General features: G+C 36.0%; 1 protein-coding gene across 10 annotated transcripts in view; it reads left to right on the forward strand.

The window, feature by feature from the left end:
- The window catches only part of KCNIP4 (potassium voltage-gated channel interacting protein 4), a 399356-nt gene that overhangs the window by 326711 nt on the left and 47692 nt on the right, over positions 1-24953 (forward strand). For 3 of the 10 annotated variants that reach the window (XM_042052838.1, XM_042052837.1, XM_042052836.1), the window contains exon 2: positions 24232-24333. The exons of the other annotated variants lie outside the window; for them this stretch is intronic. In XM_042052838.1, the coding sequence (XP_041908772.1) occupies positions 24232-24333 (102 nt within the window). The remainder of the gene's footprint in view (positions 1-24231; positions 24334-24953) is intronic. 10 annotated transcript variants of the gene reach the window in all.

A 24953-nucleotide genomic window follows, 5' to 3' on the forward strand; every position in this document is an offset into this window, starting at 1 on the left:
GTTACTGATCAGTAATTGATCAGTTACTTTATTACATAAAAGAATGTGTAGTTGGAAATGATTAGCAATATCCAGTGATCTGTAATTAGCAGTATCTTTTTAACAGGATGGGGGAAAATTGTGATGGAAAAGCTCATGGGTGGACATAAAGACAAGGTGCTGGCTTACTAAGTACCTCCTCTTCCATGGCAAGCAGCACAGGGAGAAGGGGAATGAGGGATTGCAGTCAGTCCGTAACAGTTCCCCTTTCTCTCTCCTTCCCCGTTACACTTTTTCTGTGCTCCAGTGTATGTCCTTCCCATGATCTGCACCTCCAGCTTGGTCTCTCCACAGGCTGAAAATTCCTTCAGGAAATATCCTCCTCCTCAGGCGTAGGGTCCAGCAGCTACCCCACTGCTGCCAAAACCTTGCCACTTAAACCAAGCACAAGAGGAAATAAAAACCTGGATAAATACTCAGTCACCAAATCCTAAAACCTCAAAGGCAACAGTCATATAATCTTTTGTGCTGTGTCACCAAACATTTACCTTGAAACTGGGTATGTTCTTGAGCTTACTAGTGCAGCTGAATGACTCCAGGTTTCATGGTATATCAAAATCTTGTTATTGTCCAGCTTCAGAGTACTTGCAGTCATTTCATACTCGTTTGTTCAAATATTATTCTTTGACTCACACAGCATTATTTCCAGTTCTCAAGTTGCTATTTTTGATATATCTGCTGACAAGAGCCATATCCTTTCTTGGTATTGCCTTAACTGAGCTAAACAAGTTCAGGTCATCCTGGAAATTTTTGTCTTTCTCTATTCCAACTTCAGTTCATCTTTTACAAACATGACTGAACAGAATTTTGCATTCTATCATTGAGTGTTTCTGTCTGATACCAAAGACTCAGAGTTTCAAACTTTCTCTAAAGCATTTTAGGTATCTTCTGTCATGCCGCGTCAGATTGATCAGTAGTTGATGGCCATTTTATGATCAAGTAATACATGCAGGTTTTTACTTTCTCTGTCACTTCCAAATAAGGGGATCCTTTTTCCAGCTCACCTTTCCTGTTGTTAGGTTATTTAGATTACTACTGCTTATTGTGTCAAAATATTTTATAAAAGCCTTGTTATTTTGGTATTACCTATTGGTACAAGGTATTGTCTCAGTACTCGTATGAAGAGCTGTGAAGAGAAATTTGCCCATTAAAAGAGTTGAAACAATTGTTTCAAAAAATTGTGATGGAGAGGTAAGAAGAGAAATAAATATAACTCCACAACCCTGATAAGGCTGGCTGTTAAACTGATGCTGTCTGGGTGAGAAGGAAGTTTCAGAAACTCAAATAATTGGTTAATCTAAATGTTAAATGAGTGCAAGATTGGCAAGTATACCATAAAGGAGTGTTATTTTCCTGGTTAAATGTACTAATGCCACTAATAAAAAAACTAAAGCAAAGCAACTCCTACCCCCTTCCTCACATACAAAGTTGTTCTTTTCTTGAATGACCTTCATAAGCTCCAGTAAAACATCTGTTCATCTTTCCTACCTGACAAGACCATAAGAACAAAAAGAGGGTTGCTTCCACCTACAGATCTCAGAAACATTCTGGCAAGTTGTTATTGTTATAAACTTTGCTCTCAACCACCAAGATAATAACCACAGAGTGGCAGTCTGCTTTCATCTTTTTTAATACCCCAAATTTGTTGCCTTTCTTGTCTTTGTGTCTCCATGGCAACAGCCAGTAATGAAGTTGCTGCAGGTGTTTTAATGCCAAAACTTTGTAGATCGGTTAGTTGACCAAATCCATGCACCTGTAGCCTTTTCATTAACACTTAACTTATTCCTATTTTCTCTCCAACATGCAATCAATTGGGTACTTGAAGCAAATGCATAGCCACCCAAATCTCAATGCACCTAACTATGCCTGAACAGTGTGTTTATTATCTATTTACAGTTGTGAGAGTGTGTGGAGTGTATATTGTATGAACCTCATACAGTACACAAGTCTCTTCCATTCAGTTAAGTTTTTCTTTAAATATGAGGTTTATAATTGCTGTTGCTTAGTTCTCAAAATTGTAAAATGAGGATGAAAATAATTTATGTAACCTCTGCCTGAAAATAGCTCAAGCCCTGTGTATTTTAAGCTTTGGTTGTTGATAAGTATAGGAGTTTGCTTTTCATGCAGAAAAGCAGAGGCACAAAGCTGAATGGTTTTAGTGCTTTTCAAATCTGAATGCCTCATCATCTTTGGGTATCTATTTTGTGTTACACACCAGGAATGATTTTGGTACTAAAGCTTTAATGTACATCATAAAGCTCCCATGGCAGCTCTTCTGCAATATTTTGTTTTGCTTTTTTTTCTCCACATATTTGCTGCCCAGATGATTTAGGATTTCTTAGATCACAAGGGCCACATTGTGAGTGAAATTGTTTTTTCCCAAGAAATGTTCTTTCTAAAGGAACAGAGATTTGTAATTATCTCAGAGCTGAGAAAACCTCGAAGTTGCAGAGACATATTGATTGAAATTTATTACTTCGGGGCTTTGTATGAGACGTATATGACTAGGAAGAGCTTATTAACAGAAACAGTGATTATCCCTCCATGGAAATGTTCATCTTGGCATGTGACTTCTGATAGTGCTAGCTCAGATACCTTACCTTCTTCCACTCATTCTCAGCTAGATATTATGGGGGACAGTCTCTCCTGCCAAATAAAGTAAAGGATCAGACTTGTTTTAGTGTAGACCGGATACCACTTTCTCTGAAAGCAGTGTTTTGTTCATCCAATTTACAATAGTGATACCAAACTTTTTTTTTAGTACCTTTTTGATGTAATTAACTTTATGCGTAACTTGGCTCATCTTTCAGAACTAAGCAGAACTGACTGGGTTTGCATACATTTTATACTTAAACTCTTCATACTTTAGTTTGTGTGTTTCTAATCATTCAGAGCACAGACCTCAGCATCAAAATGCTGGTTGTGAGTTGTGAGAAATGTATAGGAAGACACGTGAAAAAATATTATCTCTGTCTATTATACACACAGAATTGCTGGTGTATGCTTCCCAGTGAATGTGTCCAAACAATCCAATAACTGGGTGATTTAAGAGTTCAGTTGGCAGCTGCTTTCATTCAGCTTTCAGTGCTTTTGAATTATTAAATGATACAGTCTGGTGACAGCAGTAGAGTTACACTCCAGGTGCCCTAAAATTAGATACAGAATTTCATTAAAGCCTGAGAAATGAGAAGAGAAAGTTCCTGTGTTGTTGGTTGTGCCCTAAAACATACTGTTTGACTAATATCTGTTTTAATTTGGGTCCAAGCATCTGTACTTGGGAAAGACCACAGTCATCAGTCCAAGCAGTTACAGGTAATATTAGTGAGGAGCCAGAACAAAAGGGTTGTGATGGATGATAACATAAGACCCATTCACAGGAAATTAGATTTTTGAAGTGCCAAAGAGAAATATTACAGAACTCAAACACCATAAAATAACTGCTTTCTCCATCCTTTACCCTGGAGGAGGCAGCACTAATGTTCCTATAAGCCAGAAGGAATGTTGTTTTAGTAATTGAAACTGTACACTTAATCTTGCCACAGATCTTCTCTTTCATTAGACTTAAAGGCAGTTCTGACTCCTAAGTTCTGACTCCTATTCCTCACAGAGGCACAGAAATACATACTGAAGAAAATAGTGTACAGACTTTTAAAATGTAGTTACCAAAATGTATATTTTTGTCTTCATTTGGGTCATTATAACTTATTTTTCTGATGCTGATTAAGAAGACATCCAAAATGAGAAGGAAAACCAGAAATACTTCAATTTCAAAGGCAGCTCTTAGTAACGGGATCTTTAAGCAAGTGTTAGTTAGATTAGGCTCAAGTAATAGACTACCTGATGTAGGTGAGGTTTGACATGATTAACAGTTCTGTGTTTTTGTAAATATCTTCTTTAAACTTATGCTATATGCTATTATATTCCTTTCTGCATTTCATAAAACATTCTTGATAAATATTTGCTAATTACAGCCTTACTGGAATACTAAACAGTCAGAACCATCCATTATCCAAGCATCTGAAGGTGAAGAAGATGGAAGGAGCCCATCCTCAGGAACTTGTGCATATGTTTTGCTGGGAGTTCACTCACACCACTGTACCAGCCTCTTCTGAACCAGGGTTAGTGGTATGATTTATTAGTCAGTCTTAATCAGCAGCTATGCTAACATAGACTCAGGTAGAGGCACAAGTCCTGCCTCAAAGATATAACAAAAGTCACACTTAAGACAACTGAAGCTCCTTGGTAGGCTGTACTTAGATAAAAAACGAGATTTATAATTTATGGGGGTCATTTGTTCTCCACAGGGAATTGTCACTTCTCGTAGAAACAAAGGTGGTGAGGCTGTCAGGTGGTCATTTATTGTGTTGCCTAGTCTAAAGCTTTAGCCATTTCTCACAAATGTTTTGAAACAACTAAAGCAATGTTGAGTACACAATATGCCTAAGAAATCTGACATTATATTAGAATTATTAAAAAAACCCCCCAACCCTTACTATAAATCTTTTCTGGAACTTAAGTTTATTACATATTGTTGTGGCTCAACAGGCATTAGAATATACTTCTGGTTTTTGTGACAACTTTGCAGGGAGTGAAGATTGTTGTATTGTTTCCCTTAAGTCTTATCCTTCTTAAATGAAAAAAACCCTTGTTTTTCAGAATTCTTTCTATTAGAGTCCATTTAACTCCTGATACTCATTGTGAATTCACTTCTACAGGTTTGTGTCCTTGAAAAACTGTTCCCTGACACTGGTGCAAAGCCATACCTGAAGTTTTACTAATTTTGCAAAGTCATTCTTTCTTCAGGGAGCACTTTGCTCTTTTCTCCACTGACTTGTATTCTTTTTTTTTTTTTTAACTTGTCCAAATCTCTTTGAATTCTGATCCTGTCTCCAGTGTGCTCCCAGATCTTCCCAAAAAATTCCTAGAAGAGTTATTTTAAGACCTGTGAGGTTATTTCATGTAACTTGCTGGTGTTAGGATGTGATTTTCAGTAGATTTTGTCCAGAAAAGCCTTCTAATCATAGCAAGATAAGCCATTTATGCCATATAGAAAGTTATAATTTTCCCCTCTTTTTTTGATATTATCAATAAACTCATCTCAAAAGTATTTACAATAGTAATGACATATTCTGAATATTTGGCCTTTTTTTTTTTTTTCAGTATTTCTTCATCAATGTTTTTCAGCAGAAGTGCTAAAACGAAATTTCTGCATCATTATTTACACAAAAATGCAAATGGTTTTTTTTGTAAGTGATATTAAATGACTTGCAGAACTATCTTTCTGGTTAGCATATTTGAACAGTTAAAGCAAAATTTCCACTATGAAAATGTTATTTTACGCATCTTGGAATGTGCTTTCTACTTCCATTTTTACCCCCTGCTCAAGAGTGATATAATACAGTTTCAATTCTCTATTGTAAAATTGCATTTTAGCAATTATTTAACCAAATTCAAACCAGCACAGCCTTGGTAACTTCATCATAACTGCAGTAGTTCACGTTTGCCCAGCACCTGCCTATCACATTTTTATGCAACTTCTAACTGTTATGAGTGATTTCAGTCGTTTGTATGACACAGACAAGGACATGTAATAGTGACACCCAATTGATGCTAACCTACTAAGTCAGTGCATATGACTCACTCTCCATGAACCTTTATGTGTAATAGGATGTGATAGTCAATCAGAACAAAGATCGCTTCCATGTGCTCTTCCATATAGTTTCTCTTTACATAATTCAATCTTAGGAATGACTTCAAATCTACCTATTCTTGGATTATATTGCTTGCTGGAAAATGATACATTTTCATCTGCCATCAGTATTACAAATTTATGATTGCTGATGAATCATTGTTCCTCAATATTTGACATTTTAATCAAATGTTCCCTGGGGCGCATTTTCATTTCAGATCATTAGTGTGATTCTTATTGGAGTACAGAAAGAAATGTAATGGAAAACACCCAAGAGCGATCTGCAAGGCAAAAATTTTTCTACAGAGGGTTAAAAGTCTATCAGAGTCCCATTCTGACATTTTTAATGAAATAATTTAGACTAATTTGGTATTCTGACTGTGAAAGGAAGCTGTGTTTTAGGTGATCACAGAGGATCTTCCAGGATTACATGGGCCTTTCAATTTTAAGTAATCCAGTACTTCTAATATATGCATATGGCATGTAGGTTTTTTCTTTCTCTTGCTTTTGGTTGCAACACTTAACAAAAGGAAAAAAAGGTAAAAAAAAAAGTGTTTCTTTTTGCACAATAGGTGTTACTGAAAAAAACACAGCTGCAGGCTGTTTTAAGTATTGGACTGCAGCTTTCATCAAGGAGATTCAGACTGTAAATTTCTCTGTTCTATAACACAGTGTATGTTCCAAATAGCCAGCAATAAAGGAGAAACAGGATAGCTTTCCAGATATCTCAACAAATAGGCCCCTGGATTTGCTATCAGGAAGGGACTAACAGTAAATACAGTAAAGAACATTCCCATAAGGCCAGAATCTGTAGCAGCAGATTTCAATGTCTTTCTGAAGAAATATGGATAGATAAATAGTAATGCTCAGTTGACCAGAAAGAGGCTAGAGGATGACTAACTGGCCTAAATTTCCAGAATATATTTCCTGAAGTTGTTCCATTCTTAAGGTCAAAAGAAAGGTGTGATCTCATCATCAACCCAGACCTTAATCCTGAAAGCAATGTGTATTCTGCCCCCAATCCAGCAAGATAATATTTCTGCCTTGTATGAGACTGAATTTATAAAATTCAAGTATTTGTCTATTTCTTCAAGATGAAAGTAGGATCTCATTCTCCACATCCTCAACTTCGTTTTCACTGAGTTTATCATGAGAAGTGTGGGTAATAATTTAGTATGGCTTTTAGCATATATACATCTTCTCTGACTTTTTTAAACATCATTAGATTGATAGTTCCATTGAATTGGCAGAAACATTCTTCAATTAAGTAATTCTGATTACAAAATTATGATTATCCTCACAAGATTTAATTCAGAACTGATTTTTTTTCATTCAAACTATTTTCATAAAGTCATACCACTGCTGCTCCTTTACTTTCTATCTTTCCTGTGTGCACTTCTGTCAAAACTTTTCCAACAGATTTACCCTGAAGTGTCCTAGGATGGTCTAGCTCTTTTGGTTGAGTAGACTCACAATGACCTGGTAAAGAACCTTGGGCTATGTTTGTGAAGAGTGCGAATGTGTTCTGAAGGACCATAATGCTATAGAGTAACTTTAGCTAAAGAGTAATACTTTGATGTGTCTTTTTAATTGTGGAAGCAACTGCCACATTCTTTCATTCATTCATTCATGCATTCATTCATTTATCCTTTCATTGATTCTCCTGCTGTTGCAGCTGCTGGCTTTATGCTCCTGAAATTACTGCTTTTTTTTTTGAGACATCATAAGGGAAGGAGCCATGTGTGCTACTTGCAGGTTTTGCTTTATTCTTGCATGGTTTTCCATTAAGATCAGAGCATTGCTGCAGGCTTCACACTATGAGAACTTTCAACAAACCCTAACAATATTTTAGAAGACTGTATTAGTCTTGGGCTTCTGTAATAAGTCTCAAATGTGCCATCCAAGAGGTGGAATCTCCATCTCTAAGACAAGCTTGTACATAATTTTCTCTCACCTTATTATTTTGAAATAATTACTGGCATTATTTTGAAATACAGTATTGTCAGTTGGAACCACCTCTTAAAGCATGCAGTGGAGCCCTTTCAGACACATGCTGTGCAGTGAAGACAATTTTAATTAAACAGTTCTAAGAATTTCATTTATTCAGCTGTAATGAGCCCTGCAGCATATAAGTGAAATGATAAAGTTTTTGCAATTCTGAAAAAGCTCACAGTCTAGAAGCTATGAACTAGTAATTTGAGGGAATAAAATAACATATTTTTTGCTATCATTATGAATTCCCTTTGTGCGTATTATATCCTAGAGACAGTTTAGGAAAGGTTTTGATGCAAGTGATGCAACATCTTGTTTAGTAGCATCATTGTCTGAGGGGATGAGATGAAAATAGCAAATGCCAAATGAGATATTTTAGTTACACAGATTTGTATAAGGAATGTTTAGCAACTACAATAAATAAACCTTTGACAAAGTCTGTGTTGATTAATTCACCAGGTGAATATTTTTAAAAATATTTAAAACAATATATATATTTATTATAAATTATTATTTAAAACTATATATATTTAATATATATATATATATTAAAATCACACATAGAAAAATAGCATTGCAACTTAAGACATAAGCAATGCTTACACCAGCAAAAAAAGGTTTCATTTAAAAATAAGCTTTTTTTTCTTTGATATACCTGCCCCATTACCGTAATTAAAAGCCAGAAATTCTTCCGAACAGTGTGCTTTCAAAAAATGGTTGACTCAGAACTGAGGAGCAATTAGAAATGGATTTTCTGTATATAAATATAAACACTTGTTTATTTCAGTGCAAGTATTTTCTATCTGCTAATAAAATCATAGAACTCCTCCAGGAACATGGAGTCCAACCAGCACTGCCAAGTCCATCACTAAATTGTGTTCCTAAGAGCCATGTTTACACTAAATCCCTCCAGGGACAGTGACTCCACCACTTCCCTGGGCAGCCTGTTTTAATATTTGACAACCCTTTTAGCAAAGAAATTACCACATATTTATTTTAAGTTTATTAGATAGTGGTCCTGTCTGACAAAAGAACCTGTAACAACCCTGATATCAGCAGCACCCTAAAGGCTCAATCACTTCTGGCTACAGCTTTGCCGGCAGGAGAGATTATTATCCACTGCTTTCTTACAGACATTTTTCACTCTGGGGTGGTTATTGTCCTCTCACATCTATTAGCTCAGTCTCAAAAATAGACCACACTAGTATAAACAGTTTCAATAGTATTTTGTTCACATTTCTAAGCATATATATGTGTTGGGTAATGAGGTTTTATTTCTGAATTAACTGCCATAATGGTTGTGTCACTGGCTACTCAAGGAGAGAAAAAACTGGTAGATGCTAATTTACAGTGTATTGCACCCCGAAAAATAGCCAGGTTTCATCTCAAAAACACATTAAGCTATACCGTAACAAAGTGCTGTACTAAATTGCTTATTGATTCTGAGATCCTGAACAATGGGTCATCAGGTTGCTTTCTCAATGCTCTTTGTCCAGTTCCCTCTTTATTTTTGTAATTGATTTTTTTATTTAGTTAGCAATAATAGAAGTTCTATAGATTGCAAAACAGTATTAAAGAGTCTAAAGTTATTCTAAAAATGATTAATTATAAATAGAAATGACGCTTTGAAAAAGAATTCTTAAATTGCTAAAAGAAAAGCAGTACCAAACACCAACAGATTTTTTTTAAAAGCTTAATTAGCTAGCATTAGTATGACCATCATTAAACACTTATTCCAAACAGTCACCAAGAAGATTGCTGATGGTTTATTAGGCACCTTTTATTCTGTCAGTCCAAGTGCTTTTATTAGGAGAAGGGATCTTAAAAAAAAAATCTTCCTGATGTCCCTTTTCCTGGACCTCAGTAATTTCCTGAAGTTTCAGGGCACAGATTTTCTTTGCAGGTAATTGCAGACAGAATGCTACAAGCCTTAGTGTCATTGTTGAGTGCAGTGCAGCCACTCAAGTCGGTTTGACTGTCCAGAGTGACAATTTCCCCAAATCTCTTTTCCACATGCCTAAGAGATCTGAAAGAAAAAAGAAGAGTAAGGTGCTGCTCTACTTTTCTGAGCTGGCTAGTAAATATCCTTGTGACACAGGTCACCAAAACAGGCATTTTCTGAGAGATTTCTGTCCTACTCAGAGGATCAGGCTTTCATGCAAATATTCCTGGTGTAACAGCCTATGTTTAGTGTAACAGCATCAATTTAAAAATCCCGCTTACATACAGAAAGTCTGGCTTGTTTTGTTGAAAATGATATTTTTCTCCTTCAGTATGTTTACTCTGTAGTTTTTATTACTGTTTTTTATTGTTTTGGGTTGGTTTTTTTGTATTTCTGAGGACAACAAAGCCAGTAGAGAGATTTGATTTCTTAATGAGAAAATGTGCCTGTAAGTTACAAAAATGATCATTAAATACTCTTATCAGAAATAATATCTGAAATGATTACTGTTCCTTTTTAAATAAATCTGATTTTTTTTTTTCTGTGTCCCCACTGTCCTAATTCTATATGCAAACAGCAAGATTTTGTTCTTTATGTCCTAGCAGAACTTTGAAAACTGTTGAATTAGGCATTCTTTAGAAAATACCAGCTTATGGTTTTGTCCCTGTGATAATTTATTTTTTTATACCTAATATATTTTTTTAATTTTCAAAAGAAATAATTAGGAGGGTACTTTTCTTTAAAAGTAGATAATTCCAGCTTAGAGAAGCTGTTCTCTTGAAGCCTGTTACAAAAAGAGACAGACAGAACCTGCTGCAAAAATGCCATAATTGGGAATTTGCTGTCTATCTCAATATTATTCTTAATTGGTGGGAAGGAATTCTGATTAATTATGGATTTCTGTTTTAAATTCTTAGTGTCTGTAAATAAAATTAGATTAATTGGATGTACATGGGCTTTTGAGAAGGTATTAAAATTGGGTCCTTCCTACTGCTTCTTTCACCAAATTGCTTTAATTATTCTTAATTCCTATTAGATAAAGTGAGAATTATTGGTCTTACTGTAAGTATTGGTAGTGGTCTGTATTAAAAATTCAGAAACATACAATTTTGTCAATACACAGTCAAGACTAGAAATAGAAAGGTACTTTCTATGCAAATGTTTTTCCACTGTTATTGTTTTAATTCTGCCTCCCAGTCTTTAACAATTGATACTAGTTCTAGTGTTTCTCTTCCACAGCTGTCCCTGTAAATTTTTACAAGCCACCTACTCTATTCACAGCTCGTTCCCTGTGCTCTGTCTTGCCAAATTATTGCTTTCTATTTTAGCTCATTTCTTCATCAAACCACTTCTCATCTATGTTACTTCATTTAAATAGATCAACAATATCTGTTATTTTATCAACTTCTCCACTGGGTCACAAAGTGGGAAGGCTTGAGACCCTCTCTATTACTGATTTGTATTTGGACTGTTAAGTGCTTATGTGCTTTTCCAGTTACAGAACTTTCACACAGGAATTCATGTATTCTGCACTCTAACTAACCATCATTTGATGACTGTCTGGTAGTACAGAATACCAAAACAAATGGCTTATAATCATGTATTAATCTTTTTGAATGTGGATTCTGTTCAACAGAATTAAGGATTTTTTCCATTGAGTTAAAATCACACCATATTCTGTGCAAAACAGAATGAACCGTTCACTACGGTGAACTATTTTCTATATTCAGATATTCCTTGAAGGTAAATCCCGCAAGAAGAAAGGACTGAAAATTGAACATCTTACTGCTACTCATATCTTTCTTCCATAGGTTTTCACCACCTAGGTGTTAAGCACTGGGTAACCTTCTCAGAAGTAACATATTTTTTACTACATGAAAATCTAAGGGACATAATAAGAAATGGAGTACTTCTGCTGAAATTACCTTAGACCAGAAAAATAGAGAGCTTTATTCAAACATAATTGGAGAATTATATGCCAAGGGCTGTAAAATTATTCTTTCAATCTTTTTCTTTTTAAGAAATTGCTACAGATTTGCATATCTACTTACAATATTTATTTGGTCATGTCTTAATTAGTGTATTACTTAAAAATTAAAAAAATATATGTGGTCACCCCAGATTTTTCTCAGTATGACATAAGGTTTTTTTCTGACAATTTATGTAACTACATATATTTATCCATATATGAATGTGGTTATATCTGTATCTGCTCACCTGATTTTAAATTGAGCAACAAATACCATTAAACTTTGTGGATATAATTTCAGACAGTAAGGCTTCTGTCGCTAGCAGCTGACATTAGACAGCTGTGCTGTATGGCTTTGTGCATGCATATGTAAAAATCCACAACGAATTTTGTTGTTTCTCTACTTTATTGTGTTTGCCTCATTTACTTTGTCTGGGACTTACCAATAAGTCTCTATATCTCACACTTTAAGGAGTTAATTGTGGCAATTAGTCTGAAGTGATATACTGTAAGCACCCTGAAGAAATAATCTGAAATTATTTCTTTAAAACACAACTTCTTTGTGTTCCACTGGGAAAGAAATTATTTGAAGAAGTCTTGAGAAACTAAAAAGGAATTTCAGTTTATTCCTGACAACAGTTTCTAGATTCCCAAGATGGCCAAGATCCATGTGTGGATGGGCTATCAGAAGACAAGAGAGCAACTTGAGGAGAATTGCCAAACTACAACAATAAAAAAGGTCCAAGATTTTATTTAATTGCAGTCAAGATTGGAAGTGGTCTGGAAAAGAAAACTAAAAAACACCCAACCAACTATCATAGCCTTCTGTGAAAAAGATAGCAAGTGGTTTTGTGTGCTTTTAGGCCTGGTAAAATCCAGTATCCAGTAGGGCAATTTATTCTAGTATGGCAAGAGTGTGGTTTGTCAGGATCCCTGGGGAGTCTCTCCGAACTGAACAGATTTGCCCTGGCAGAACTCCCAAATCAATAACCCTTGCTCTAAAGGGACTTTGCAAATACATTTTTTTTATTAGTGATAGGACCTTTGGGGCAGGTGGTTTCTCTACTGAAAGTTTGCTTCTCCTTGTTTCCTGTATGGTAGAATTACAGCACTCAGTGGTCTTCCTACTTACTCTTTCTCCCATATTTATTGACTCATAAATTGATGTTCCTTTGGTCACTCCTTTTACCACAAATTGATACGTGTTATCATTCATGGGTACTTTACACTGGTTTAGCTGAAAATTTTGAAAACTAATTAGATATCATTTAGTAATAGGGAATGAAAAAGACATAGGGATTTTATGTATAGCAAATAAGTCATAGCTGATTTATACCAGGATCTCTCAAGTTCAAAAGTCAAATGTATTTCTTTCTGATTGACACCAAGTAAGCAGGAGAAAAATGAGATACAGCATCCTCTTCAACAAGCTGAATCATAAAATATCCTGAGTTGGAAGGGACCCTCAAGGATCATCAAAATACAACTTGCTTGGAAGTAACTGACTTACAGCAGGGCCATGAGAGCTGTGGTCCCAGCACTTGTTCTTCCTGAGCAGTTGGAAGTTCTGTCAGTCTCAATGTAAGAATTTGCTTCATGCTGCTGATAACAGAGCACTGCAAAGGCTCTTCACATGAAGTTAAAATCAAGCACTTCTTCCTGTTGAGTAGCTGCCACAAGTCTTTCTTTTGTTCTTTTTAGTAATTGTTTTAAGCTTTTGAAAAATATTGTCATTTATAATCATCCTGTATGAGATTATTGCCTAAGGATCGGAGTCAGCCTGCATTTACAGTAGTAAGTATTAATTAATGTCCTTGTCCTCCCACACACCGTGGGACCTAAGTGACCAGAAGATAGAAAAGGAGTCCCTGATAAAAGCAGAAATAAAATACAAGTAAAATACAAAGCAATGCATGCCTTAAATGCCCTTATTTATGCCACTCACAGATCTTCACTTTTCTCTGTGAAAATTTGATCTAGTTGTAGCTCAGTGCACAAATAGAAGAGTTTAAAGGGATGGCAAAAAGAAGAACATGGTCCAGTTTTCACTTCCTTGTGCATGCAGAGATATGAATAGAAAGTCTCAGAGTCTTAGCTAGAAATTCAGAGAACTGGGTGATGAAAAGCTGAGATCACTAAGAGAACAAAGGAAGATGTCAACCTTATATTAAAGTAACTAGTCTAAATGAATTATATATATTTAAAGTGTGGAGAGTTTCCACAAGATGAGAAAGGAGTATTACTGCTGGAGGAGCAATATGGAGAGAGAAGTTTAGAAGAGATGTCTATCCATGTTACAGAGCAGCAAGCAGTAACTCCATGTCAGAATGATATGGTTATGTCAAGGCAGGAATTTTATCTTAGTAGCAGATTCTGAACAGAGTGCAGGAGATACTAGAACTAGGAATGTAATTAATGCACAGCAAATGAGAACTGAAATATGAAGTTTATATGGCGAAATTGAAGCTGCAGGCAAAAGAGAAGAAATTGAGCACTAGCAACTTAAAAACATTTCAACCACAAAAAACTGCATGTTTCAACAAAATCAGGAGGAAGTAATCAAACCCCATTATTTGCAGCACTTTTTTTCTTTTGTCTTGTGACCTGAATTGCCACAGGGCAGACTTGCTATCAGCATTAGCATACTGCAGTCAGTGTTTGTGTGTGTGCCTGTGAGTGCGATTGTTGGTTCGTAGAGAAGAGCATCGTTAAAAACTGTCCAAAACCTAAAAGTTTAATCTCTTGTTCAGTAAGCGGCATTTCTTTTATGTTTCAGTGTTAGTCCTTACTTATGTCCTTTGCAATGGTTAGCAAAGCATTAGGATGGAAAATTTCATTTGAACCTTTCTTCCTAATTGTTTTGCAAAGGTTTCAAAGTTCCTTTATAAGCCAGATTTCATATCTCCTTGTTCAAGGAACTAGTTTTGTTAGGATTTTTGGCTGGCAGAATCTAAAGGCCTTTTCTCCAAATGTCCTCATAATGCTCTGTGAATTAACCAGCCTTGAAAACATTGTAATTCATAGAAAGAACTAACATAAATAAATTTTTGGAAACTTTTTTTGTATATTTATTGCATGAGATAGATAAATCTCATTTTTATGACAGTGTATAATCATCTAACATTTTTCAGGCTCTTGCTGGTTAATAATTTCGTGGTTTTGCTATAGAATAGATGCCTTTGAAAACATTCTTGAATAAAGAGGGCAATAAATGCAATTTCTAATCTCAGAAAGTATCGTGGACTACCTCAACTTCTTTCTTTTGCAAGGATTAACGGGAAAACATTTTTTGTCTTCTTTCAATAACACTGCACCTTCTCTCCTGCTTTGTGATGTAGAAAACAAAATCGTGTCAGCATTATGTGAACTTGGCAGCAAGGTAGGCTCACACTTGCCCAGGTTAAGCATTTGTTCTCAATCCCACACAAATCCATCACTACCCCAGGCATTCAGAAAGAAATAGTTTCAGAGACGTTAGGAAATACAACCAGTTTTGCAAAGGAAAGGGCTGTTCTTAAGCAGTCAGATGCTGTCATGGGAAACAGTGTAAAGGAAGAGAGGAATAGTTAGGGACTCTCAGCCCAGGGATTCAATGGAGTCTGCCATTGAATCACAGACTTATTTTTACTAAGGGAAAGAAATTATGATTTTTTCTTTACTTATTTAAACATTATTTAAAAATGATGCAAACACATCATATTTATATAACATATTAGCAAATACATGACTCCTGATTTTTATTATGCGTTAAACTGCTCATAGAATTATTGTAAGTTCTTATATTCACCACTTAAGAGATTTTGTTACTTCAAAAAGATTTCTCTAATTAATACTTTTAGAACTCCAGTGAAAAAATTATGGTATATGATCACTCCTATCCAGATCATTAATACTTCAGCCTATCTGACATTAATTGTACTCTCCAAATGCAACTGTAGTCAAGATGTATGAGAAGACTGAGTAGAAGTTCTGCATTTTGTAGCAAATTACACAATGGTTCTTATGGGATCAGATTGACAAAAATATATTTGTTACTTCTAGCCAGTCTGATAGCAAATCTGTCTTACTTGCTAAAATCCATCATGCTCACATGCCAGGTATTTTTAATTACAGATTCACCACAACCTTGGTGTTATTAGCAGCTAAGACCGTCATCTTTTGTGTGCCTAGAAGTGGTTTTCAAGATGGAACTGTACACATGGTTGTAGTAGCTGCACCATTCTTAAGGAAATCAGAACAATTTTGAAATAAAACACAGCACTTACCTTTTTGTTAGTAGGGTGTACTGCATCCAGCTACATTAAATAATTTGTAATAACTCAGCTCTGTACAAAGGAAATGTAAATGTAAATACAATGTTACACTTTGTTTTAAGGCTAGTTAATGAAGAGGAAGGACTGATACTAATTTCTTCTATTTCTTCTTAATAGTATTTTTAATGAAGCATTTAATGAATGGCACAATTTTTGGTTTCTTTCAATCTTTTTGTGAAAAGGAAAAGTAACATGTTCATTACTTTGTTCTGCCCCTCTTCTGTCTTAGTCAAAAAGATAATTTTTATGGAAGCAGCATATAGATTTTCAGTGGAAAGTGGAGCAATTTACCTCAAGAGTGGCAGCATAGCAACTGGAAACTCTTAGTATGTCAGAAAGTTGTGGTGTCTTCTGTGCAAAGATAGTGTAATGTCACTATCAGGCCAAATCAAAATGAGCTTTACCCAAAACACAAAAAATTGCAGAAAAATGTTAGCAATTTAAGTATGGAATATAAAATTTAAGCTCCAGACAAACCCTACAGAATTCTGTGGAAAATTTGCTGTTGACTTTGACAGCAGGCTTGGAAATGACCTATTCCTGACTGACCTAGGTCAAAGCTGACTCACAGACTAGTTCAGCAGAATTGAAAAACATGTACTGGTTTAATTTCACCATTTTGTGGCAGTTCTCTTTAAAATCTTATAAAGCATTTAAAAAGCACATTACAGTGACTGCCTAGAGCACTGCAGGTTAATTATTTCCACTCAGATTAATAAGATAATAGTGTGAACACTATGAAGGTATACTCCTCAAATTATTCATTAAAAGTATCTCTCTCCTTAACTTTCCTAATGAGTATGAAAAGACTTCTCTCCACAAGATACTGGTGTACTTGTTAAGGGATGTTATAACACGTTCCACACACATGATTTGGAGGAGACACAGATGCTCCTCCCCCCTGCAGCTGGTACCACACACACGGGCTGTGACCTGGGGTCCCGCTGCAGCTGCTGGCACTGAGCCTCTCACTCACACTGGAGCCTGCAGTAGGGCTTTTTCAGGACATGCACCCAGCACAGTTGCTGGGACTCCCACCCACTCCAGTGGGTGGCACAGAGACCTCACTGGCTCCAGCCAGCGGGTGACACCACAGGTCAGAGGCACCTGTGCTCCTGGGCTGACTCCAGCTGCTGTCCCTTTGGCAAATGTAAGCGTCTGAGTCCAGCATTGTACATGTTCACATATGGCATAGACACAGTTTAGATAAGAAGCTAAATTTGGAGGTAATAAGTATTTGAAAGGTCTCTTTCTTTTTCATTCAAATGTGTTTACTTTTTCATTCAAATTATTAACTACTCTTAAACATTTTTGCTTTTTTCTCTCTCTCTCCTTTCTCTGCTGACCTCTTCTTTTTCATTACAGCTCATCTCATATCACCCATTTGATTTCTGTCACTGTCTTTTGATAGACTAATTTTTTTTTTCAGTTGCTTTCTCTAATCTTCTTACAACAGTATTTTTCCCTCTTTGCTTTCATATTTCACAGCATAGGCGCTGTGCGCCATTGGTCTTTAGCCTCCAGGTTAGATCTGATCCTTCATTTCAGTTGAAGCATCAATTAGTTTTACTTCACTGCAAAACTCAGGGAATCTCCACTAAACCAGATGAACTCAATTGAGTAATTAGTAGAAATTCAATCACTTTAACAGGTTTTCTTTATGGGTTTGTGCTGCTGTTTGTGACACGCTAAGTGCTTGGAGGGCCTTTCGCTGCCCGCGCTGCCCTGTCACTGGTGCTCTTCACCCTCCAGGCTCTTCACTGACCAGGGACACCACCACTGAGGTGTCCAGAAGTGTCTGCCCAGTGCTAGGGCCCATTCACTGTTACTCAAGTTTCCACCTTCTTCACTCTTTGTATCCATAAGCCATCTGCCAGATCTCCACTTTCTCAGCATCACTTGCTATTTCTGTGGCACCAAACTGCTTGTGAATAGACATGGCCAGAGAGGCTTTTCCTAAATTCAGTGTCCTTCGTGAAGTAAAAAATTCGTGAAGAAATTGAGCCACATTTCCTTTGCCCCACAACTTATATTTGCTGCTTATTTCTTTGAAAGAAGCTGTTAAATTCCATTAAAGCTGTACAAACATGTTTGAATTCAAACGCAAGGAAAAATAACTTTAAAAATAGTTCTTTTATCTTTTTTGATGACTACTTACACATTTGGTTTTAAGTCTGCTAGAAAATGTTACATACAAAAGTTGTTAGCTGTGGTTCAGCTTTTTTTTTTTCAATTCCAGAATTGAATTGAGCAATGCTAAATTAGAAATTTTGTTAAGTACAGCATACAATTCTTTTATTGCTCAGGATAGTAGAAAAGCTTTACTTGAAACTATTGTATAGGACAGATTTTTTATCTTTTTTCTTTTATTATTATTGTTTTTCTGCCCCATCTCCTACACTCTTCTTTGAATATAATTTTCCTTTGAGCTGATCTCTTATCTATCTAAAAAACCTCATCCTAATCTGTCTGCTTTCTAAATCCCCACAAGATCCCTTTCTGCTGATGTAAGTTTTTCTGTGAACATTTGTATACATTGCAGATCGCTAAAAACTTCTAATAAACAACAAAAGTGGGGAGAGGAAAAGGAAGGAAGCTGCATAGTTCAGTGTAGCAGTAAACCTGATTCATTGTGCATTTATTCATATGCTCACATGGTCCACTTCAAGTGAGATTTCTCTAAAGAAAATAAGTGATCTGGTAAAAATGTGTTTCCTCCCATAGGGGACCAGCTTAGCTTTACACACACAGAATGTGTGTGCACATGTGTTGAGTGCTATTAAATGAATGAAGTCATCTTGACATACTAGTACACTTTCAAGTATTGCACTGAAGAAACTCTGCAATTTTCAGCGTTTATGCTCCTGGAGATGTTTATAACAGTTTTAGATAATGTTTGCATTGAATATTTGCATAGAAACTGTTCATAACATACGCAGTTTTTCAGATTAAAAATCTGCACGTATATCATGGAAAGGCAGGGTCTGAATGATAAAGCTGTATTTGGGAAATCTAATGAAGACTGTAAGGAGAAAATTATGGCCATTTCTCTGCTTTATCATTTTTATACTTTGACACTTATCTACTCTATTTCTTCTCTCCAGTGGTACTACTTAAGCCTCTCTTCTTTCATCCTTTTTCTTTTGACAATCCAACAAACACCAAACTGTAGTTACTGGTTTTGACAAGATCACTGGGTCTTTGCCCTTCATTTTCAATCAAATCCTGTTGCCTCCAGACTTCCTGATTGGCTCTGATCTCTAATTTATTGATAGAGAAGTGTAACTATCAGTTCCTAATCTGCATTGCCATTGGGAGACTGATTTATAACAGTATGTACAAGGGAATTTAAAGTGAAGGAGAACAATCTGACTTTTAAATTAGAATTTCAAGGTATTCCCTAAAATGTTGCCATCCGATTTTTTAGCTCAATACCTTCGTGAGTGATCTGATGTGATTTATTGGGTTTTAGTAGTCAGTGAAGTTGATAGGTATATATTGCAATGAAAAACAGGAAGCAAGGGTCAGTCAAGGAAGAATCAATGAAATGCATGTGTACGGACAAATGAGATTGTCAAGAATGTTTTCCTGGCTTGACAAAAAATGCTGATGATCTACCAAGTAGCCTACTGACAACTCACACAGTTCCTTGGCAGGTGCTTCCAAAGAACTGAGGCTGGGACTTATAAATATTTATGTTGTACATAATTTCATTCTATTCCCAAGCTTACTACACAGAAAGCACATGTACTCTGATTTGTCTCTCTTCCACAAGTCCTGAACTGTGAATATGAAATCTGCACTTCATTTTGTCTTCTGTGCCTTTCCATCTGTGATGAACCATTAACAGTTTAGTGGGGCTGCCACTGTTAAGGCCCTGAGAGAAATTCCATAATACACCTGAAATTGAGCATAAATCATCATGTCAAGAAACCACTTAATGCATTTCCCTTTCAGTTTTCAGAGTCTTTCTCATCTTTGTCTCAAAATTTTATATTTAGAAAAATGAACTCTCCAGCCTAGATTTCAGATCTTCTGCTAAACCGCTTCCAAAAATATCACATCCAGAACTAATATAACATAGATATTTTCTCCATTTTTTTGGAAGACATAAAATTCTGTTGGTGAACAAAATCCAAATTCCAGCACTGCTGGGAGCTTAGCTGTACTGTCAAGGCATTGGAGGTGGCCAGTGGATTGTAAATACTGCTGACTAAAAAACAGAGTTAAGACTTAAAAAGTAAGAGCTAATCTGCTGGTTTTGCCAAATATAGGAGGGAGACTTTAAGAAGGAAAAAAAGTAAACAGAAATAAAAATACATGAAGAGAGAAAAGAGAGAGAGGGGGAAAAAAAGAGGTAGTTTACATGTGACTGTTCTCCTTCACCAACAGTGAGGGAGGAAATTGTTGGAAGAATTGTTTCTAGTTTTTGAACTAGAAGCATCCTCCTAAATAGGATAGTTACCCACCCCAAAAGCTTTTAGGGACTCAGATTACTGTGCCTTCTGTGCATATTTATCACCTAAATCCCATTACAAAAAGACAGCAATGAGGCAGGTGGGTACTTCTTTGAAGGGAGAGCATTTGATGAAAGCAGGAAGGGTGAACAAGACTTTGGGGGCAAGGGCAGCAATAACAAGGTCTATCTTGTGCACTTAGTGGGCATTTAAGACAGACTGTCTGATTTATCTGCCACACCTGCAAAATGTGGCCTACCTGCCCTTGCTTTCATGCTGACTACAAAGAATTTTCAAAGACACCAATCACACATGGAAAGGGAGATATTTTGCCTCTGAAAACTCTTTTCTAGATTGTCTCTCCTGGGGTAGTCTGACCTGTCTCTGTAACAATAGGGCAATGTGTAGTATATACTGTCTTTCTAAAGCTGAGATCATATGTCTGAAAAAAGTAAATACATCGAGTTAAGATAGTCTGGGTGTAGATGTATAGGATTAGAAGTATACAGTCATTTATAAATCACTTATAACTTTTAGCTTATAAAATTTATATATTTTTGTATTTTTTCATAACCAGCAGTGTCAACACTGTGATAAAGAAGTGACTAAGTCACACACATAACAATGACCTGGATGCTTTTGGTCAAGTAGAATTTTTAAAAGTAGCACTTCAGAAAAAAATTGCACTGGCCATACGTCCATGCTGTACTCTCGATATTAAACCTTGATTAGTAAGTTACAGTTCTCTAGTTTAAATATCTCTACACCAGAGCTTTAAGCTGGTGAATTTAACAGTTGCAATTACAGATATGAATCATGCTAAATAGCACTAGCTGGGCACTCCCACATGTCTGTGCATAGGTAGCAGTACAGGGGTACCAAGATATGAGAATAAGCCATGTTCCAGTTACAGAACTGTTTGTGAAATGTAAGCACCTCTTGGGACAATTGCCCACAATTCCACTGGTGTCATATGGAGATGAGTTCTAGGACACTCCCACAGTGAATTCTGGGGAAATATGTGTCTCATAGTTTAATTTTCATTGCAGGGAAACAGATTATTAAATCCAAGAGCGAGCAGCACCAGTGAACTAACCTTAATTTGAAGAACCTTCATACCTAGCCCAGAGGAGTTTGTGCCTTACTGGGTTAGGGATAGGAGCTATGACAGTTCTAGTCAACATATTACTGAAAAAAACCCAAAATGAGTCTGGGAAATTTAGCTTCTCCTGAATATCTATTTTCAGGCTAATAATTACTATTATTCCATTATAGAAGTTTGAAGGAAATAGCATCAGTCCATCATTATCAGTGTGTTGATGCTTCATAGCTCTTCTTTTCATGACGAGGCACTTTAAAGACTGGTAATAAGAATTTCCTACTGTGTAAATAGTTTTAATCTATTAGATTAATTAGCTTCTTAATGGTCACACCTTTTTCCTTAATCTGTTTCAAACTGGGAAAATTGGTACAGAATTCACAGAAATCATTGCAATATTCATCTCCATTATCCCCTTTAGTGTTTCGACACCACATAGGTCCAGTGTGCAACATATTTTCTCTGTATTATGTATTTTTTTAGCTCATGAAAAATCACGTTGAAAGTTGCAGTACTGATCAAGAGATCGCAACAGCAGACTGCAGTAGCTGCAGAATAAATTAACTGCAGCCACTGGGAATGAAAATCTTCCATGCTGCTTTCTCATACTGTGACAAGATCAACCAATCCCTTCACCGCTGCCCTGACCATAGTGTCAGAATCTTAAATTAGCTCCCAGAAGTGAGTACAGAAGCTATACTGTTCTCCTTGGTTAGTTACACCTCTGATATTACTTTCTCCCATATATATTATTTTGGTTTTGACCTTTATCATACGACTGCAAAGCCCATATGGTTTGCATTGAATTCCATGAGCTTTTGTGTGAGCCAAAAAGTAGCAAAATTGTCTGTTTACTCAAGGTTTTTAGCTTCAAACTGTTTAGAAATAATACATCCCTTAAGGTTTTTTTAAGCATTGTATATATCTTCAGTAATTACATAGGTGTGGACCTATGTAATTATGTAAGTAATACATGTATAGTAAACTTTTGCAAATCTTTAATGAATGAAATAGCAGTAGATATTTCTGCATCATGTCTATGCTAGAAGAATTCCTAATAAAGAAAAAAATCTTTAAGGTAAGAACATTTATTTCATGCTCAGATAGGTACACTTCAGGCATAGTGTGATACAGAGACTGCCAGCTGAGACAACAAGCTACCCATTTAAAGGCTCAGGTTTTGTACTCAACTGAAAATAAGAAGTTTGAGATCCCATCAGATCCCAGATTGCATTGTATCTTATGCATTTATCTGCACTATGTTTCTGAGTTGAGCTTATGGTTAGGTGCTACGGGCTAAAAGTATATTCATTCTTATTATTTGTATTAAAAGGTTTAGACATTTCCTGAGATAGTCATTTAGGTCCATCTGACCTTCTGGATTGTTTTGTCTATTCACTAGACCTGCTTCTCTCTCAGAGGCAGAATTTGTCTGCTGAAAGTTGGTTGACTTTTTCAGTCTGTGGCTGAGTTGTCCCTGTTTTTCCTCATTCCTTTTCAGTTTCTTTCAATGTTTTACTCATATAAAAACTGATATTTTTTCCTTTTATTTACAAAGTTTAATATCCTTAAAGCTTCTTGCTTGCTGTTCCCAAATACAAGCGCGTACCTAAGATGGCTTGGAAACAGTTCTATGTCATATCTCTAACACCGGGATTCAGCCCAAGTGTAGTAGAGGGGATAACCAAAGATTATCCTGGTGCCTGTGCCCTTACCACAGGACCTGTCAGTTGTGTCTTTCATCTCTTGCCCTGTTTTGCACTCTTGCTGTTGTGGCAAGAGCCAGCATAGTGTTTGTGTTTCTGTGCACGCCATCGAGATGAAAAGTGCAGGAGTTGCATAATGTCCCAGCCAAGCTCTGCCTTTCTCAGGAACATAAATCAGTTACTAAGCTGTTTTACAGGTGTTAAGTCTGCCATTTGCAGCAAATATCCACCCAGGCAATGCTTGCTTATATCACCCATTTTGTATAAAATGGTTGGTTAGACCTCACAGGAAGATAGTCCAACAATTTCCATCACAGTAAATAAGGGTGATGCTGTTCACCTGCTTTATGGCACATGAACATTAGCTATTCAGCCAAATTAGTTTTTAAAATGAGAATATAAATAATATTTATATTTTATATGTGTAGAATGCCAAATATTACAGGGAGACTGGCTACACATCATGGTTGATATTTTAATACTCAGAAAAGGCAAAAGTACCACATTGGTTATCACAGTTGCCGAATTCATTATATGGGAAAGCTCAGCCATGAAACTAGAAGTCTGCCAGAAAGGACAACAAAAGATATCTTTGAGATTTCATTTGGGTTTGGTTTTGTTTTCCATTTTAAACTTTAAAATTAAATAGACTTAAAAGTCTTTAAAATATTTTAAGATTAAAATTTTTACGAATCTTTTACCTTCTGTTGCTTCAAATAAATAATCTGATACTTCTCTGTTAGATGATTTAAGGTGGGTTATAAAAACTTAAATGAGTTATAAGAATATTACAAGAGATGCACACAGACAAACAAATCCCTTTTATTGGAAAGATGCTGGAAAGATACAAAGACAAAACAATTTTGTTGTCCTGTTCAAAAATTCTGTTTGTCCTTTGTGATTCATAATGGCTGCCATCTGTTTGGCCTTTTCCCATGAGGATTCTGCTATAACGATGAACTCTGCAGCATGTACAGAAATTGTTCTCAAGCCTATGTTAACAGTCCTGATAATATATTTTTTAGGTTTCCTCTACGCTCAGAACAGTACCAAACGCAGCATTAAAGAGCGACTTATGAAGCTCTTGCCCTGCTCGGCTGCCAAAACGACATCTCCTGTTACTCAAAGCAAGTTTTATTTTTCTTTTTTTTCATTTGATTTTTTTTTTTTTTTAGGTTTGCATGCATTAAAAGTTATGCTTTCATTAACTGCTCATTTGAGAGGCAAGATATCTGCTGAAGTAATCATAAGGTCTATCGAGGTTTAAAACCTAGTGATGAACAGATTTGTCTATGCAGAGTGCGATGGCAAGATACCAGCACCACAGTCTGCCATACAGGAGCTGCTGGGTTGGCACTTAGGATCTGAAAGTTAGTTGAGAAGTGATTCCTTGGTTAAATTTGATACTTGCTCTCCATGTATTTGAAAAGTGGTAACTTTTTTGCATTTTTATGCACACGTCTACGTGTGCTTCCTATCCAATACGCAGGGAGTACCAGCATAACTGGTCTGGGAGGAAAGGATTGGCCCTGCAGGTTTTGAACATATAACTTCAAACTATTTAGGGAACAGGACTTAAATTTGCTGTCTGAGAGAAAAATAATATTAATGAGATTGAAAAGAAAGTATGTGAATGTGGATATACAGGAAAAGCACACTGAATTATACTGAATGTCTTGATATGCTGTAAGGAAATAAAATATCTCTAGGGTGGGTAACAGATAAATATAGAGGGACAGAGGGAGTG

This window comes from Corvus kubaryi, unplaced genomic scaffold (genome assembly GCF_017639235.1).
Source record: "Corvus kubaryi isolate FWS band 111438036 unplaced genomic scaffold, C.kubaryi_AGA036_p1.0 split1-131, whole genome shotgun sequence".
NCBI lineage: Eukaryota > Metazoa > Chordata > Aves > Passeriformes > Corvidae > Corvus > Corvus kubaryi.